Genomic DNA, 18948 nt, shown 5'->3' on the forward strand with positions numbered 1-18948 from the left:
AATATAATGTGGATAAATGTGAAGTTATCCACTTCAGTAGGAAACACACAACAGCAGAGCATCATTTGTGATTCAGTTGTGAAATGTTGGTGAACAAAGGCAGGTTAAAGTCCAACAGGTTTATTTGGTAGCACAAGATTTTGGAGTGTTGCTCCTTCTTCAGGTGAGTGAAGAGTTGTGAGTTGACACAACACTTCACTCACCTGAAGAAGGAGCAACACTCCGAAAGCTTGTACTACCAAATAAACCTGTTGGACTTTAACCTGGTGTTGTGAGGCTTCTTACTGTGCTTACCCCAGTCCAACACCAGCATCTCCACATCATGGTGTACAAAGGGACATGGGTGCCCTTGTAAACCAAACATGTATGTGCAGCAAGCAGTTAGGAAGGCAAATGGTTTGTTGGCATCTATTGCAAGAGGATTTGAGTACAGCGGCAATGATATTGTACAGCTGGACAGCGCGTTGGTGGGACCACACCACAGAGTATTGTGTGCAGCTTTGGTCTCCCTACCTAAGAACGGTTAGACCTTCCATTAAGAAAGTGCAGTGAAGTTTTGCCCAGATTCCTGGGATTGTCATATGAAGAGAAAGTGGATCGACCAGGTCTGTGTTCACTGGAGTTTAGAAGACTGAGAGGGGATTTCATTGAAACATATAAAATTCTGACAGAGCTTGACAGACTGGATACTGGGATTATGTTTCTGCCATAGATAGGGTAGGTATTGTGTGCAGTTCTAGAATCCACATCATAGGAGGGATGTGATAGCACTGGAAAGGGTGCAGAGGAGATTTACCAGGACGTTGCCTGGGCTGGAGAGTTTTAGCTTTGAAGAAAGATTAGATAGACTGGGTTTGTTTTCCTTGTAAGAGTTTTAACAACACCAGGTTAAAGTCCAACAGGTTTATTTGGTAGCAAATGTCATTAGCTTTCGGAGCGTTGCTCCTTCGTCAGATGGAGTGGATATCTGCTCTCAAACAGGGCATACAGAGACCAAAAATCACAGTAACTTTGTCTCTGTATGCCCTGTTTGAGAGCAGATATCCACTCCATCTGACGAAGGAGCAGCGCTCCGAAAGCTAATGGCATTTGCTACCAAATAAACCTGTTGGACTTTAACCTGGTGTTATTAAAACTCTTACTGTGTTTACCCCAGTCCATCGCAGGCATCTCCACATCATTGTTTTCCTTGGAGCAGAGGAGAAGGAGGAGGGATATGATTGAGACATATAAAATTATGAGGGCCATAGATAGAGTAGACAGGAAGAAACTTTTCCCCTTAGAGGAGGGATCAATGACCAGGGAGCATAAATTTAAGGTAAGGGGCAGGAGGTTTAGAGGGGATGTGAGGAAAATCTTTTTCACGCAAAGGGTGGTGGGAGTCTGGAACTCACTGCCTGAAAGGGTGGTGGAGGCAGAGACCCTCATAACATTTAAGAAGTATTTAGATGTGTACTTGTTATTGCCAATGCATACAAGGTTATAGGGCAAGTGCTGGGAAAAGGGGTTAGAATAGTTAGGAGGTTGTTTTTGCCTGGCGCAGATGCAAATGGCCTTTTCGGTGCTGTAAATCTTTGACTGAGATGAGGAGAAATCTCTTCACCATTGCAGTTCTATCCTTGTTTTCATTGATACTCCCTCAAGTTCCCTTCAAATATTTGGTGGGCCATAGAATAATTTCTTTCCGTTTTCTGTAACCTGGCTAGAATCCACATTCCCAGAGACACCTTTGTGTTATCTTGAAATACGCTCAGCAGAACAGCAACAAATATTTGACAATTATTCAAATCAATTAAATGTATTTATTAGTGTGACAAGTAGGCTGACATTAACACCGCAATGAAGTTACTGTGAAAATATTTAAGCACTCTTTGAAAACTGAACAAACTAGTTCAGTTATAGTTAACCTGTTAAAATAAGAAAACACACAAGGCTCAGAAGATTTACGGAGCACAGGCTGCAAACAACTGATGAAGCCTGACACATCCAGGACAGTGAAAGCGAGAGAAAGAGACATTTTTAACAAGAGGATGAAAAATGAGGAAGTGGGAATGTAGGTATATAAAGAGAAGAGATAGAGAGACAGTGAAGTGAAAGGGAGAAAGCCTGAGAGAAAAGTAAGTGGTAGAGTGTGAGGATGTGACAGAGAGACGCAGAGAGAGACACAGACAGACAATAAGGTCAGAGAGACACAATCAGGAGGAGAGAAATAACAAGTGATACAGAGATGAGAGGCTTCGCTGTAAATTTAAGGGATATTCACTCTTCTGCACTCGCTCATCAGAAGAATTAGTTTCTCCTATTAGTTTCGCTTACTATCTATAGCTTCAAAAATCTTAGGCACTCCAAAATAGGGTCCCCATACCAGCTATAATGAAGGGAATACAAAACTGGTCTGTGAGTCAGTTGCAAAATTCCCAATCAGAAAAAAATCGTTCCTCCACGTTATGTTGGTCCATTCCCTCCTTTTCCTCTTTCAGAGCTGCTTCACGTCCTGTAAGGACTGAAAACCAAGTGAGATGGTGAGTGAAGGAGCAGAATTTATAATAATTACATTGCCTAATATCCACACTAATGTTCAGGCAGTCTGACTATCCTGTGGGGAATCAGGTGTGGAAATGCCCCTTATGCTGTGTGAGAAGAGACAGCTGAGAGACCTGTTTACTCGGTGCTTTGTGCTGAGCTGTTTGATTGGAGCTGTGTGTTGGATATTGAGTGTGTTTATTGGAAGCATTTCCCTTCTGATTTACAGGCTGAGTTTTGTTGATGGGTCATTACTGAATATGAGAAGGTGAAGTGTAATTATCTGGGAGGGACAGAGACACATTTATTGAAATGTATTTTAATGCCTTCTTTAAAGATTTTACCTGAAGGCCTCGGCCTTTCCCAGAAGCCTGGGCTTGGATTTGACAGTTTTGCTCAGTGCTGTGTCTGATAGCTGAATTTGGGATGTGCAGTCTGAGTGAGTGCAGTGTATCTAATTTCCCAGGATAAACCAGAACCCTTCAATCAGCTACACTGAAGCAATATTTTCCTTAGCTTCTAGCACTTCCTGCCCAGTGGGTTTTCTTCAAAAGATTTTAGAACAAGGTGAGAAATTTCAAAATCTCCATTGAATTAACATTTCTCCTCGGTGTTTGTTAAACATATCTAAAGATAAAACTGATCTTCACCAGCACAACACAAGCTCATAATGCATTGATAATCCATTTTACATTCTGCCTGGCTGTCTTTTCCATTGCCCTCATGGTGACTGGGAAGTTGGGGGTCTGGGTGGAGAAATGAAAGTAGCCACGTAGTCCGCTCCTGGTCACTGTTCAATGTCCCTGCTGGAAACAGAGAATGTGTAACAGTTAAGAGGGAAAAAAGAAAGGACTTGCATCTGATCCCCACATAGGGGAGTAGCAGACTGGCACTCACTGTGGAACAGTTTCTAACTGAGGAATCAGCCCCTCCAGTAAAGGAAGAGGCGAAGTTGGAGGAAATCATGTTTCATTTTCCTGTTTTACAGAAGGATTGCACCTTACTACACCAGAGAAAATACAGAGAGGATAGACACAGCAGATAGTTCCTGACCATCACCCAAGAAACAACTGCACAAATGTGGGAAAATATCCAGTCTCTTCACAGCATTGCTCAACACAGAGAAGGTTGGGCAGTAAAACTATCATCTGGAAATCGGTCAGGTCAGGAGAGCTTTGACATATCATCAGATCTGAAACTGGTCAGTGGTGTGGAACCTTCCATCAGAACCAATCTTTTCGAAGCTTCGGCTGTGGGTGTTCAGTCAGGGTGCGGCTGGAAAGAAGTGTGAGTGGTTTCCAAGTGTGGTGAGAGCTTCAATCATTCATCGAGCCTCATGAACCACTGACTCATTCCTACAGGTGAGAGGCTAGTGAAGTGTGAGCTGTGTGAGGAGGGCTCCACATGCTCCTAGCATGCAAGGTGTCTCTGTAACAAAGGAGAAAATGTTGGAAAATCTCAGCAGGTCTGGCAGCATCTGTAAGGAGAGAAAAGAGCTGACGATCCTTTGTTAAAGCTCAAAGGGGCAGCCAAGTGGAAGGGACAAAATTGAAGTGTGAAGTTTCTGATAAAGCTTTGTGACATCTTTGGGCCACCTGATACACCAGCAAATTGACATGGGGAAGAAACCCTTCACATGTGACGTTTGTGAGGTGACTTTCAGCAATTCCTCCAATCTCCTGAGACACCAGAGGATTCACAGAGGAGTGAAGCCATTCAAATGTAAGGTGTGCAACAAATCATTCTCGCGGGTCATCGAACTTTCTTGACCATCAACGGATTCACACAGGAGAGAAACCTTTCACGTGCGAGGTGTGTGAGAAATCATTCACACAGTCATCAAGCTTCCGCACACACCAACGCATTCACACTGGGGAGAAACCATTCACGTGCGAGGTGTGTGAGAAATCATTCACACAGTCATCAAATCTTTGTGTCCACCAACGCATTCACATAGGGCAGAAAATGTTCACATGTGAGGTGTGTGACAAATCATTCTTGCAATTTCAGACTGTTTGTGCACACCACCACATTCGCAAAGGGGAGAAGCCATTCAAATGTGAGGTGTGTGGCAAAGCCTTCAGGCAGTTATCAAAGCTGATCGTCCATCAGCGGATCCACACGGGGGAGAAACCCTTCACATGTGAAGTGTGTGACAAATCGTTCTCAGTCCTCAAACCTTTGCAGTCACCAACGGATCCACACAGGGGAGAAACCTTTCATGTGCGAAATGTGTAACAAAACATTCTCTCAGTCTTCGAGCCTCCGCACACACCAACGCATTCACACTGGGGAGAAGACATTCACTTGTGTGGTGTGTGACAAATCATTCTCGCGGTCATCAGAGCTCTGAGTCCACCTTCATATTCTCACTGGGGAGAGACCATTTAAATGTGAGGCGTGTGACAAAGCCTTCAGACAATTATCAAGTCTCCTGTTCCATCAGAGGATCCAAATGGGAGAAACTAGTCATGTGTGACGTGACAAGTCATTCTCGCAGTCATCAAGTCTCTGCAGAAACCAATACATTCACACAAGGAAGAAACCATTCATGCAGAAGGTGCGTCAGAAACCATTCTCCGTCTCAAACCCTTCAACACCGACACCACATTCACCTAGAAGTAACAGTTCAAGTGTGTTATCTGACAAAGAATTCACAAAGTTTTCAAAGCTTCTAGTCCATCAGACAGTCCATACATTGGAAAAACCATTGAAGTATGAGGTGTGCAACAAATCATTCTTACAGTCATCTAAACTCTTATTCCATCACAGGAGCCACACAACGCCACACAGTAACCATTCGAGCCTGAAGTTTGTGATAAAGCTTTCTTGAGTCTGATTTGAGAGTGAGAGTTCTGTCAGAAATCCTTCACACAGTTGTTAGACCTCCTGAAACATCACTGAACCCAGATGAGAACTATCTAACCGAGTTTTGAGTGTGATTCTCTACACAAGCTCACTACAGAGGATGTTCGGTGGTATTGGGACACAGAACAAGAAACAGCTTTCACTCACATCAACTAGTGACGAAAACATCACTGCTGAGGGACTGTGGTGTCAATGATGAAGTCACCCTGCAGTGAGATTTCAGTGAAACATGACTTGGAACACATGGTGGGATCAGCGCACGCACAGGAGAAAGAGGCAGCGGAAAGAAGGAGTCATTTTCTGCTAGCTCTTCTGTCTTGGGGAGGTTGGAATTAGTTTTGAAATAAAGGAGTCTGTTTTTATTAAAATAAACTAGTTATCCTGATTGAGTTAATAATAGGTCAAGGAATTTCACACCATCTAATTGATGCAGCTTTTATTCCCTGGTTCAATTCCCAGGGCAATGCCATGACCAATTAAGTTGACTTTCCTAGTTTGAATTTGAACACATTTGGCAATTTTTATTTGTTCATTTATAGGATGTGGGCATCACTGGCTGGACTAGCATTTGTTGCCTTGAATTCAGTGACTTGTTTGGCTATTTCTGAGGGCATTTTAAGAGTCAATCACATCGCTGTGAATCTGGAGTCACATGTAGGTCAAACCAGGTAAGGACGGCAGATTTTCTCCCCTAAACCATCAGCAATGGTTTCATGACTTTTAATTCCAGATTTTTATTCAATTCAAATTTTACCATCTGCCATGGTCCCCAGAACATTATCCTGGGCCTCTGGGTTACCAGTCCAGTGACAATATCAGTACACCACTGCCTCCATGCTGCAATCTACATGGCAACGCCTCCACCAATCATGTTCACTTCCCAACCAATCAGCTGTCCTGATAAGTGCAAGACAAAATGCTTTGGTAGCACGTGTCTTTTTAAGCAATACTCAAGTTCTGTACTACCAAATGACCAATTAATAAGTTACAGGAGCATAGCATTTAGGAGCAGTGGGCCATTCAGCCCTTTAAGCCTGCTCTGCCATTCAATAAGATCATTAATTTCTTGTCTGCCCTCCATAACCCTAGATTACCTGGTCCATCTGTCTAGCTCAGCCATAAATAAATTCAGTGACCAAGCCATTGCTTTCTGGGAGCAATATGTCCACAGACAGCAACCTGCTGGGAGAAAACAATCCCGTTATTGGTCTTAAAAGGGAGACCTTTAATTCTTAACCTGTCTCTTCATTCTAGACTCCCCACAAGAAGAAACATAATCTTGCTATCCATCATATCAGGTCCCCTCAGGATCTTATATATTTCAATAAGATCACTCTCATTACAAAGATGTGCATGTTACGCTGATTGGCCACGCTAAATTGCCCCTTAATGTCAGGGGGATTAGCAGATAAATATGTGGGGTTGTGGGGGTTGGGTCAGAGTGGGATTGTTGTTGATGTGGGCTCCAGGGGCTGAATGGCCTCCTTCTGCCCTGTAGGGAGTCTATGATTCATTCTTCTAAACTCCGATGGGCCCAATCTTCATAGGATAAGCTCTTCATCCCAGGAATAATTCTAATGAACTTTCTCTGAACTGCTTTGAACACAACTATGCCTATTTTTTTAAAATAGGGAGACCAAAACCATACCTAATATTCTAGATGTGATCTCACCAAGGCTCTGTACAGCACAGTAAAACATCCTACTTTTATATTCCATTCCTTTTTTAATAAACACCAACATTCCGTTTGCCTCCCTAATTACTTGCTGTACCTTCACACTAACGTTCTGTGAGAGAATACAGAACTGAGTTCTGTAATCTTGCTCCATTTCAATACTGTGCTGTTTTGTGTTTCCCACATTATACTCCATCTGCCAAATGTTTGCCCACTCACTTAACCTGTCACTATTACCTTGCAGACTCTCCAACTCCTCTTCAGAACTTAATTTCCTATCTTGGTGTCATCAACAAAATAAGCTGCAATATATTCGGCCCTTTCATCCAAGTTATAGTTACAAATTGTGAATATTTGGGGCCCCAGCACTGATTCCTGTGACACTCCACTAGTTGCAGCTTACCAGTCTGAAAGACCTTCTTGTTATCAACAACTTGTGTAATTGATGATTTCTGACTGATGTATTTTTGATTTCTCCATATAATAATCCAACAACAGGAATTATTAATTGATTTTGAGTAATGTATATTTCAAACTCTCAATTTTGCAAGTACAAGCATTTTTCAGTTACGGTTTGAGGCAAGAAAACCCCATGTGATGGGAACATCAAGACGCCGAGGCCTCCAGTCTTAACAAAAAAAGCTTTATTCAAAATCAGGTTCAACCTGGTAAAGAATTTGTGCTTATTTCTGGGAGCTACATTGCTGCCCTTTTGAACTGGGTCTCATCAACTGGGAGGCGTAATTAAAAATCAATTAAATCAGCTCAGTGACAGGCAGGACCATTGGCCCGGCCAATCTAGCCTCATAATCACTGAGGTCAGAATCAGAAAAGAATAGAAATGCAAAAGCTTACAAAATCAAAAGGATTTCAGGAGTAAAGGTTGAAGTCTTAAGAAGGCACAAAAGACATTTAAATAAATTTATCTCCAGGTATTAAACTGATTTGCTATGGTGCTGGATTAACAAACCAGAGATTGAAAGTTCAAATTCAACCACGGAAAGTTACGTACATAGAATTACAATGCAGAAACAGGCCATTCAGCCCAATTGGCCCATGCTGGCGTTTATAAATCTCACCCTATCTCCGTATCCTTTCTCTCTCAGGTGTAGTTTTACCCAGAAGGTATCAATTCTGTTTATCTCAGCCATTCCATGGAGCAAAATGAATTAAAAAATGAAATTTGCAGAATAAAATAAAAATAAAAACATGAATGTTTTCAGATTGTCTGAAAAGTCCCAATCTAGTCCTTCAGCGAAGGATCCTGCTACAATTACCTGAGTGGCACAGGATGTCACGCTGACTCTCGGGTGGCTTAGGGATCCCTCATTCCTCACCAGATATATCGGTCAGCTTCGCATCCCTCACCTGCTGATTGCCTAATCAGTCCCTCTGTCTGACCTCGCCTGACCCCAAGTTCCTTCCTAGCTTTATCATAGGCCTCCAATCAAAGCGGACCGAGTGGTGGGAGGGTCACTGCAGATCCGAATCACTCAGGAATACCAAGGATTTTCAAACAGTAGATTATTGAGATCTTGACAAATGAGCCTTACAGATTTGGTGGAGTTTTTTGAGGAAGTGACAAAAACGGTTGATGAAGGAAGGGCCGTGGATGTCGTCTATATGGATTTCAGTAAGGCATTTGACAAAGTCCCACATGGCAGGTTGGTTAAGAAGGTTAAGGCTCATGGGATACAAGGAAAAGTGGCTAGATGGGTGGAGAACTGGCTTGGCCATAGGAGACAGAGGGTAGTGGTCGAAGGGTCTTTTTCCGGCTGGAGGTCTGTGACCAGTGGTGTTCCGCAGGGCTCTGTACTGGGGCCTCTGCTATTTGTGATATATATAAATGATTGGAAGAAGGTGTAACTGGTGTAATCAGCAAGTTTGCGGATGACACGAAGATGGCTGGACTTGCGGACAGCGAAGAGCATTGTCGGGCAATACAGCAGGATATAGATAGGCTGGAAAATTGGGCGGAGAGGTGGCAGATGGAGTTTAATCCGGATAAATGCGAAGTGATGCATTTTGGAAGAAATAATGTAGGGAGGAGTTATACAATAAATGGCAGCGTTATCAGGAGTATAGAAACACAGAGGGACCTAGGTGTGCAAGTCCACAAATCCTTGAAGGTGGCAACACAGGTGGAGAAGGTGGTGAAGAAGGCATATGGTATGCTTGCCTTTATAGGACAGGGTATAGAGTATAAAAGCTGGAGTCTGATGATGCAGCTGTATAGAACGCTGGTTAGGCCACATTTGGAGTACTGCGTCCAGTTCTGGTCGCCGCACTACCAGAAGGACGTGGAGGAGTTAGAGAGAGTGCAGAGAAGGTTTACCAGGATGTTGCCTGGTATGGAGGGTCTTAGCTATGAGGAGAGATTGGGTAAACTGGGGTTGTTCTCCCTGGAAAGACGGAGAATGAGGGGAGATCTAATAGAGGTGTACAAGATTATGAAGGGGATAGATAGAGTGAACAGTGGGAAGCTTTTTCCCAGGTCGGAGGTGACGATCACGAGGGGTCACGGGCTCAAGGTGAGAGGAGCGAAGTATAACTCAGATATCAGAGGGATGTTTTTTACACAGAGGGTGGTGGGGGCCTGGAATGCGCTGCCAAGTAGGGTGGTGGAGGCAGGCACGCTGACATCGTTTAAGACTTACCTGGATAGTCACATGAGCAGCCTGGGAATGGAGGGATACAAACGATTGGTCTAGTTGGACCAAGGAGCGGCACAGGCTTGGAGGGCCGAAGGGCCTGTTTCCTGTGTTGTACTGTTCTTTGTTCTTTGTTCTCTTTGAGGTGCAGTGGTTAGTTTCCCTGTTTCTGAGCCAGAAGCTCTGGGTTCAAGTCTCACAGTAAGACCCCAGTCCAACGCCAGCTTCTCTACTTCAAGTCTCACCCCAGGACTTCATGGACAAGGAAGGTGTTTTCATAACACAGCCAAACATGTTGGAAATGAACTTGTAAATCCTTCCAGCACACACCAATGGCAGTCGGTAAGAGTGGGAGAGATTCCTGGTCAGCCATGTGATTGAAAGAAATTGGAGCCTCTACCTTCATTATCCATAGCTCCAGGCTACAACATGCTGTAAAAGTGAGACTCCCTGGGAGGCCTGTTGGCTCAGTTGGCTGGATGGCTGGAGTGGATCAGATTGGTGCCAACAACACAAGGTTCAATCCTTGTTGCAGCTGGGTTGGATTTAGGATCTTCCTCCTTGCCATTCCTGTGGTGGAGCTCGTGGCAATGTGGGTCAGACCTGTCTTTGGGCAGAGAACTCAAGAAGTTGGTTGTTCTGGATGTGACTCTATTTCAGTCAGTGGAGTTTAGGATGTTTGGGTTTTTTGCTCTGTATGGGGATCCTCTATCAGTACTGAGTCTGTTGGTTGTTCCTCACTCCTGGAGTCCATCACCTTCCTCCATCAGTTTTACTTCTGACACAAGGGACTTTACCATCTTTCACAGCTTCAGGAACCCAGTCATAAAAACAACACTGACACCTGCAGCTCGAACTAGTTACCACTTTAAATCAAATCAAACTTTCAGGCTGCCAGTTTGCAGGGAAAGCATTCTGGACTTAACCCTTTAGAAACTGAATCTAATGCAACAGAAATACTATAAGTTATCAGCCGTGTCTTAGTTAGCACTCTCATCTCTCAGAGTCAGAAAGTTGTGGGTTCATGTCTCACCCCAGAGTCTTAAACATTGAGGCTGACACTCCAGTGCAGTACTCAGGGAGTGCTGCACTGTTAGAGGTATCATCTTTCAGATCAGTTAAACCAAGGCCCCATCTGCCCTTGCATGTGAATGTAAAGCAACACTACATTGTAGAAGGACAGGGGAACTATCCTTCATTTTCTGGTCAATATGGGTCCTGCAATCAATGTCACAAAAACAGACTATCTGGTCACAATCACATTGCTGTTTGTGGGAGCTTGTTGTGCACAAATTGACTGATGTGGAGATGCCGGCGTTGGACTGGGGTAAACACAGTAAGGAGTCTAACACCACCAGGTTAAAGTCCAACAGGTTTATTTGGTAGCAAAAGCCACTAGCTTGCAGAGCGCAGCTCCTTCGTCAGGTTCTCCCACTCACCTGACGAATGAGCAGCGCTCCGAAAGCTAGTGGCGTTTGCCACCAAATAAACCCATTGGACTTTAACCTGATGTTGTTAGACTCTTTACTGTGTTTACACAAATTGACTGCCATGTTTCCTACATTACAACAGTGACTATACTTCAAAAAGCACATCATTGGCTGTAAAGTGCTATTAGATATTCTATGTTTGTGAAAGATGAAAAATAAATGCAAGTCTTTCTTTCTTAGGGAAACATTCTGCTTCCTGTGAACTAGAAATTCTAAACCCATTGATGGAGAAAGTATACCAGCCCAATTACTGTGTATATGACTCTTACTGTAGGCTTCTGGGTGTTTCAGTGAATAGAAGCACACCTTATTGATAAATTAGGTAATTGGGGTTAAGCAAAAAAAAAAGAATTTATCGTGAGTTACACATCTATACAGAAGATTGATTAAACAGCAGACAAGCAATGACACAATCTTCAGATTACACAAAATTTAAAGCATTTGAAAAGATCTTTCCCAGATTATGAAATAAATCTTGGAAGAGTGTAAGGTGAACATATCACACCACTATTACATTGAAGTATGATGGGCTGTCACCCCCACTCTCTCACCATACTCAGGATACTCATCCTCCCAGACAGGAGAGTACAAACATCATCCATGGTGTTAGTCAAACACCCATCACCTGAAGAGGATCTGTCTATGATACATATCACCAACTAAAGCGGGATCAGATTCTAACTCCCCACCCCCCCCTTTAGAATTGGCTCACTTTACTAACACACACCACACACACATCTAATTCCCAACTTGCTCTCTGATCCTCCATTCACCACAATGCTTCTGAAGCCATCAATCTGGTTTAATCACTCCCTCATAATCCAACTTCTATGTATGAGATTTCAAAATGGTTATTTGTCACATGGTTACTTGTTCTGTTCCCACAACAACTTCAGAAAGTGTTTTCAGAGAGTGCAGAGTTTTAGCTGATCTAACATTGGACGGCTAAACCAGTCCATAGAATCATGACCATATGCTCAAATCTTCACCTCTTTGGACTTGACAAGGAGGGCAATCAACTGAGAAGGAAAAGAATAATGGTAATTTTGGAGACTTGGATCTACCTTCCAAGTCATATCGTGGATTGTATTCTATATTCCAAAATTAGGGATGGGGGCCTCGCCTCCCAAAATTGGAAACTGAAATTCCTATTGCCATTTTTAAGAAATTAAGAACTTTTAAATCTATCAAGGATTCAGTTGTTTTAGCATCCTTTCAATTCAGTGGAATTCATCTAGATTTTAAATGCAGCCAGCTGAGGAGTCTCTGGGTCATCAAGGAAGTAGAAGATTTGGATCCTTGTAATGCCATCAACAAGATCCGAAGAAATTGACGAGGATTCAAGTTTAAACTGGCGCTGTTTAGAGGCTTGAAATTGGTCAAAACTCAAGTACCAAGGCATTGGAGTATCCTACTTACTTGACGACCCAGTGTCTAATCACTGGCTGCGGTTTAACTGTTTTAAAGTGCCGAATTTTATTAATGCACTCTTAAACAGAAGTAACGCGTATCCTACAAGAAATTTCTTAGCAATGGGAAAATCAGCAGGCAATACACTCTGCTGAAGATGTAACACCGTTAATGAAATAGGGCATATTTAAGGTTGCTGTCCTTTCGCGAAAAATGCAAGAATTTTCCGACATAACAAAATATTACATCTGTCAAAAGACTTTGCGTTAAAACATAAAGATTTTTTGGAACCCCAGATTAAAATGAAGAACAATCACCTGTATAAACCTGACCACTTAATTTGCAACGGTAGCAACGTTTGAATTGAAGATAATAATGTTTTCCTTGAACGAGCTTGGGATGAGAAAGTTAGAAGTATGAACATTTGTTGGAAGAAATTACAAACTTAACAAGTGGCTCAAATGTTAAGTTCTTCGGTTTCGTCGTTGGTGCCGGGGTAAGTGGCACAGACAAAACGATAATTTGATGAAATTCCTCCAAATTAAGAACTTCAAAAATTTTGCAGAACAAACCACCCAGCCAAAGCTTTCACAAACTATAAGACTTTAAAAAAATTTTATGGACAATAGATTTTGCCCTAATGTTTAACAACTTTTAATCATTATGCATGTTTTGTCACATAATTTTTATTTTATATTTTATTTCTTTTTTTTTAGATAAAATTTCTTTGTTAACTTTTTTAAAATAATTGCAATAGTTGCTGAGCTCAGAAGCAGTAGTGGTCTGGAGATACTCCCATTGAAACACGAAAGTGCCATCTCACTCTCAAACTCTCATACGAGCAGTTGGGAGAGACCCTGAGTGAGATATTGCCATATCAAGTATGTGTATTTGGGAATTTGGATCACAGTAGGTGCAGAGGAGAACGAGTTGATTTTTGCTTTTTAATCTTCAGAGAGTGGTCTTGCCCAGCTGCAGGATTAGATGCTACAAGGGAGAGAGCCAATTGGTCAGTAGTTGTTTTTCTCAAATTTAAAGCTATATTAAGAAAAAGAGTTCTGGCTTTTTAAAAAAATAACTTACATCATTTTCTAATTGGCATAAATTTAACATAAAAGTCTTTAAACTAAAGTTGTGGCAGGGGAGCTCAGTCTGTGTGTTGCACCGCCAGTAACATGTGGGAATTTATAGACGCCTCTTGCAGCCTAGATGACCACGTGAGCGGAAAGTGCCACAGATTTGACCAACTCTGAGTTTCAGAGCTTGAAGTTCAGCTCGAGGAACTGAGATGCATCTGGGAGACTGAGAGTTATGTGGAGAGCACATTTTTAGACATGGTCACTCCGCAGCTTAAGGAAATGCAGTCAGGGAGGGAATGGCCGATCACCTGTCAGAAGAAGGGGGCTGGAAGGTTGTCAGGAAAACCCAGAGGGCATCTCACTCATGAACCATTTTTTTGTGAAAGCAACGGTTCCTCTGGGGAGTTCAGCCAGTGCCAAGTTCACAGCACTGTGAGTGGCTCAGCTGCATAAAGGGGAAGGAGTAAGAGTGCAACAGCAATAGTGGTAGGAGACTCAACAATGAGGGATGCAGAGAGGCACTTCTATGGCCATGGATGAGTGTCCAGGATGAAGTTTTGTTTCCCTGGCACCAGAGTCAAGGACATCACTGTGGCTATAGGGTATTCTGAAGGAGAAGGGTGAACAGACAGAGGTCAGGGTTCACATTGGTATCAATGATATATGTAGAAAGAGGGATGAGGTCCTGCAACAGGAATTTAGGGAGATAGGTAGCAGATTAAAAGCAGGACCTCAAACGTTGTAATCTCTGGATTACTCCCAGTGCTACGTGTCAGTGAGTATAGGAATAGGAGGATAGAGCAGATCAATGGGTGGCTAGAGGGATAGTGCAGGGGGGAGAGTTTTGGTTTCCTGATCACTGGAATTGTTTCAGGGGAAGGTGGGACCTGCATAAATCCGACAGGTTGCACCTGAACTGAAATGGGTTCAACATCCTCGCAAGGAGTATTGCTAGTGCTGTTGGTGTGGTTTAAACTAATTTGGCAGGAAGATAGGATACAAAGTGGAGGTACAGTAGTGGGTGATAAGCAGCTGGATATAGAAGAAAAACCAAGTCAGTCTGGAAGACAGCGCAAAGAGAGACATGTTACGGCACAAGGGAATATGGCAAGGCTGGATGGCATTTATTTTAATGTAATGAGTCTTACGGGTAAGGTTGATGAACTTAGGGCATTGATTAGTACATGGGAGTATAAACATAGAACAAAGAACAATACAGCACAGGAACAGGCCCTTCGGTCCTCCAAGCCCGCGCCACTCCCTGGTCCAAACTAGACCATTCTTTTGTATCCCTCCATTCCCACTCTGTTCATGTGGCTATCTAGATGAGTCTTAAATGTTCCCAGTGTGTCCGCCTCCACCACCTTGCCCGGCAGCGCATTCCAGGCCCCCACCACCCTCTGTGTAAAATACATCCTTCTGATATCCGTGTTAAACCTCCCCCCTTGAATCTATGACCCCTCGTGAACGTCACCACCGACCTGGGAAAAAGCTTCCCACCATTCACCCTATCTATGCCCTTCATAATTTTATTAGGTCACCCCTCATCCTCCGTCTTTCCAGTGAGAACAACCCCAGTTTACCCAATCTCTCCTCATAACTAAGCCCTTCCATACCAGGCAACATCCTGGTAAACCTCCTCTGCACTCTCTCTAAAGCCTCCACGTCCTTCTGGTAGTGTGGCGACCAGAACTGGGCACAGTATTCCAAATGCGGCCGAACCAACGTTCTATACAACTGCAACATCAGACCCCAACTTTTATACTCTATGCCCCGTCCTATAAAGGCAAGCATGCCATATGCCTTATTCACTACCTTCTCCACCTGTGACGTCACCTTCAAGGATCTGTGGACTTGCACACCCAGGTCCCTCTGCGTATCTACACCCTTTATGGTTCTGCCATTTATCGTATAGCTCCCCCCTACGTTAGTTCTACCAAAATGCATCACTTCGCATTTATCTGGATTGAACTCCATCTGCCATTTCTTTGCCCAAATTTCCAGCCTATCTATATCCTTCTGTAGCCTCTGACAATGTTCCTCACTATCTGATATTATTGTTATCATAGGGACATGGTTGACGGAGGGGCAGGACTGGCAGCTCATTCTTCTGGGGTATAGAATCTTCAGGTGAGACAGTGGAGTAGTGTAGCAATATTAATCACGGAGTCAATTACTGCAGCAAGCAGGGATGATATCTTAGCAGACTCATCAACTGAGATCGTATGGGTGGAACTTAAAAGAAAAAAGGATATTCTGGAAATGTACTATAGGCCCTCAAACAGTGAGTGAGAGTTAAAAGAGCAGATATGTAGGCAAATCTTGGAGAAATATAAAAATATAGGATAATAACAGTAGGGAATTTCAACTTCCCCAATATTAATTGGGATAGGCAATGGGTGAAAGGCTTAGAGGGGACGGAATTCATGAAATGAATCCAGGAGAGATTGTTGAACCAGCACGTTAAAAGTCCTACAAGAGACGGGGCGATATTCAGCTTTATTTTAGGGAATGTGATTTCATACACTAAACACTGAGGAGAATGTTTTGTTTATTGAAAGTAATTTACTATTTTTTCTTTGCTCTGAAAAAGTAAATGGATTTCACAGCCTGTCAGAGTTCACTAAATGCTTTTAAACTCATTTAGCCCTAACTCCTAACTCTCTGGACTGTTATTACTGCAAGGAGTAGAAACATCATTTCTCCAGTCAGCTGTATTCTGACTTTTAAAACTACAACCTAAAAGTTATATTCCTAAAACCAAAAATTATATTCCACAGCAAACGAACCATGAGCTAAGTATTCACAACATCTCACACCAGTAGAAAATGAAAATATGTCATGTGTTTTCATTTAAACAGTGTGGAATATTATAACTTATAATTTGTTATAGATCTTAACAATCTTACCACATACAATACACATAATAATTATCCTCTCTTTGTTAAATCAACTTCACAAGTTCATCAGCACTCTGCTGAATTCCATGTCCATTTTAAGATGTGAAATATTACTTTTTGTGATTTTTTTGAGAGTTTTCTTCTTACAATATTTATAGTGCAAAATTCCATCTACAAAAGAAGATTCTTCATTCTTATTCACAGGTGAATTTTCAAACTCGCTCTTCAAAAAACAGTTGGTGCTGATTTCAGCTTTTGAATCTCACTGGTCTCCATGCCTGTAGTTTTCTCATCTTTAAACTCTACAAAGAATGACTAGTTAAATCCAGAGTTAAATTGTCTCAGTCTTCTTTAGCTGTCAGCTATTATTTCTAAATTCATTTTTCAGAATCAAACATTTTAAACCTTCTTTTTGGGATAATTTCAAATGGCTTCTTTTTCTGCCACCAATCTTTGATTAAAATTCTTTCGGGCTAATCCAAGAATGTCATTTACAATTTCTTCTTTGATCTGATAAAGTACGTGTGTGCAAAGTGGTTCTCATTCTTGCAGTTAGAGCACTGCTTTCCCCACGCTAAGTTCACATTTGAAGATTCACTCTCCTGTGTGGATCCTCTGATGGAACAGGACCGAGGACCTTGAGACGGAATTGTCACACACCTCACCTGGGAAAGGTTTCTCCTCTGTGTGAATGTTTTGGTGTGCACAGAGGGATGAGGAGTCCGGGAATGATTTGTCACACACCTCACACGTGAATGGCTTTTCCCCAGTGTGAACTTGCCGATGCTTCAGGAGGTCCCAGGATTCTGCAAAGCTCTTCTCACATTCTTCACACTTGAACGGTTTTTCCCCGGTGTGAATGTGTTGGTGTGCATAGAGGGATGAAGAATGCAAGAATGATTTATCACACACTTTGCATCTGAATGGTTTCTCTCCAGTGTGAATGCGTCGGTGTCTATGGAGATGTGATGATTGTGAGAATGATTTGTCGCACTCGTCACACTTGAACGGCTTCTCCCCAGTGTGACTGCGTCGATGTTTTACCAATGTTGATGACTGTGTGAAAGCTTCATCACACAACTCACACTTGAAGGGTTTCTCCCCTGTGTGAACCCTCTGGTGCCTCAGGAGATGATAGTTTTGGGAGAAAGCCATCTCACAAAATTGACACTTGAAGGGTTTCTCCCCCGTGTGAATCCTCTGGTGTATCAGGAGGGTCGAAGATCTTGCAAAAGCTTTATCACAAAACTCACAATTGAAGTGTTTCTCTCCTGTGTGAATTGTCTGATGTAGCTGAAGGCTCTTTAGGTTTGTGAAGACTTTGTCACAGACCTCACACTTGACCTCTTCTGCTCCTGTGTGAATGAGCTGGTGTTCGTGGAGGTTTGTCAACCATGAGAATGATTTGTCACACACCTTGCACTTGAAGGGTTTCTCCCCTGTGTGAATGCGTTGGTGTGCACGGTAGGCCGATGACTGCCTGAATGATGTGTCACAAATCTCACACTTGAATGGTTTCTCCCCTGTGTGAATGCGTTGGTGTTCACGGAGTGAGGATGGTTGCGAGAATGATTTGTCACACACCTGACACGTGAATGGTTTCTCCCCTGTGTGAATACGCAGATGAACACGGAGGGTCCAGGACTGGGTGAATGATTTACCGCATACTTTGCATGAGAATACATTCTCACCTTTCTGAATACATTTGTGCACACGGAGATTTGATGACCACGCAAAGGATTTGTCGCATACCTTACAAGTGAATGGTTTCTCCCCTGTGTGAGTGTGTCGATGTTGCACAAGTGTTGATAACTTTGGGAAGGCTCGGTCGCACACCTCACACTTGAATTGTTTCTCTTCCATGTTGCTGCCCTTGTGTCAGAAGAGGGACAAGTTACAAGACCTTTATGTCCTGTGGAAGTCTCCTCAGATACCTCACACTTCAACGGCCTCTCATCTGTAGGAATGAGTCAGTGGTTCATTAGGTTAGATGAATGACTGAAGCTCTCACCACACTTGGAGTCACTCTCACTTCTTTGGAGATTCACCCTGATCGATCACTCACAGCTGAACATTCAGTATGGTTGGTTCTGATGAAAGGTTCCACAACACTGACCAATTTCAAATCTGATGACATGTCAAAGCCCCCCTGACCCATCCAATTTCCAGATGATGTTTTCACTGCCCAATCTTCTCTATGTTGAGCAATGCAGCGAAAGGACTGGATGTCTTCCCACAGTTATGCAGTTTTTCCTTGGGTGGTCACCAAGATCTATCTGCGGAGTCTATCCTCTCTGTATTCTCTAGTGTATTACAGTGCAATTGTTCTGTAAAACAGGAAATAAAAACATG

General features: G+C 42.8%; 2 protein-coding genes across 3 annotated transcripts in view; one reads left to right on the top strand and one right to left on the bottom strand.

Annotated features, from left to right (window-relative positions):
• The window catches only part of LOC144497064 (uncharacterized), an 85582-nt gene that overhangs the window by 52698 nt on the left and 13936 nt on the right, over positions 1–18948 (top strand). The window lies entirely within an intron of this gene.
• Positions 11542–18948, bottom strand: part of LOC144497082 (uncharacterized) — a 41469-nt gene continuing 34062 nt past the window's right edge. The window contains exon 5 of one of the 2 annotated variants that reach the window (XM_078217837.1): positions 11542–18419. In XM_078217837.1, the coding sequence (XP_078073963.1) occupies positions 17191–18419 (1229 nt within the window). In that variant the 3' untranslated portion in view covers positions 11542–17190. Of the gene's footprint in view, positions 18924–18948 lie in introns of both variants that reach the window. The other variant, XM_078217835.1, reaches the window with a different exon arrangement.

The sequence above is a fragment of the Mustelus asterias genome, chromosome 8 (genome assembly GCF_964213995.1).
Source record: "Mustelus asterias chromosome 8, sMusAst1.hap1.1, whole genome shotgun sequence".
In the NCBI taxonomy this organism is placed as follows: domain Eukaryota; kingdom Metazoa; phylum Chordata; class Chondrichthyes; order Carcharhiniformes; family Triakidae; genus Mustelus; species Mustelus asterias.